The following is an 847-nucleotide window of genomic DNA, read 5'->3' as shown; positions in this document are numbered from 1 at the left end:
AGATATATTATTTCTGATAATTTCTTAAACTGTAGATCACAATTGTCACCTTTGCCTCATGTTTAATGATGAGTAAAGCAAAGGTTCTCCCATTTTCTAATTTTATCAGTCTGCATGCTGCAACTCTAGTCCTACAATGGAACTCCAGCTAGGAGGCATTACAATACAGAAACTTCAATTTATCATTATGAATTTATATCCTTTCTTTTGGATTAACTGAGAATACCACTGTCCTATTTTTGGGTCCAAACAAGTAAGAAACACTGTCCTACAAAATGAAGAAAATGAACTACCTTGCTCAGTCTGCCTCCTCATGCTGCGGACGAGGGAGAAGAAACCCTCTTTTTTCTGATTGGTGGTGTAGGTCAACACAAGGTCCTCGTCGAAAAGCTTCACCAGAGCTTGTCGCCCCGGCCCTGTGTCTTCATCCTCCCCATATTCTTTGATTTTACTTTCTTCAATCAGTGTGTTTTTTCTCTTTTTCTTGCCTTTTTCCTATAAACAAAAGACATAATAAGCTTTCTTCTGATCTAAAGGGATGGGAATGAATACAAGTGAAAGGCTCTGTTGTGGTCAAGTTCCCAATAGGATTCAACAATTAAATCCTGGTAGGGGTCAGGATGGTTCAGATGCTCATTCACTTTTGTCATTTTAAATAACCCAAAAACAATCAATTTTATTATCCCTGGAATTTTGAGAAAACAGATTCCCAGGTGGAATTAGGTAAACATGGAAATCAACATGATACATAAATGTAAAACTTGGAAATCTGAGAGTCTGAGGGGAAAAAAATAAATGTTCCATAAACTGTTTACAAGGACCAACCTACAGTGTCTTTTCAAAACCC

The 847-nt window shown here is 37.2% G+C and overlaps 1 protein-coding gene across 1 annotated transcript in view; it reads right to left on the bottom strand.

The window, feature by feature from the left end:
• Nucleotides 1–847, bottom strand: part of LOC119590859 — an 18,630-nt gene that overhangs the window by 3,957 nt on the left and 13,826 nt on the right. Inside the window, exon 13 of the mRNA XM_037939618.1 lies at nucleotides 294–495. Coding sequence (XP_037795546.1) covers nucleotides 294–495 — 202 coding nt within the window. The remainder of the gene's footprint in view (nucleotides 1–293; nucleotides 496–847) is intronic.

This window comes from Penaeus monodon, chromosome 27, assembly GCF_015228065.2.
Source record: "Penaeus monodon isolate SGIC_2016 chromosome 27, NSTDA_Pmon_1, whole genome shotgun sequence".
NCBI classification, from domain to species: domain Eukaryota; kingdom Metazoa; phylum Arthropoda; class Malacostraca; order Decapoda; family Penaeidae; genus Penaeus; species Penaeus monodon.
This window is presented reverse-complemented; position numbering and strand designations above follow the sequence as displayed.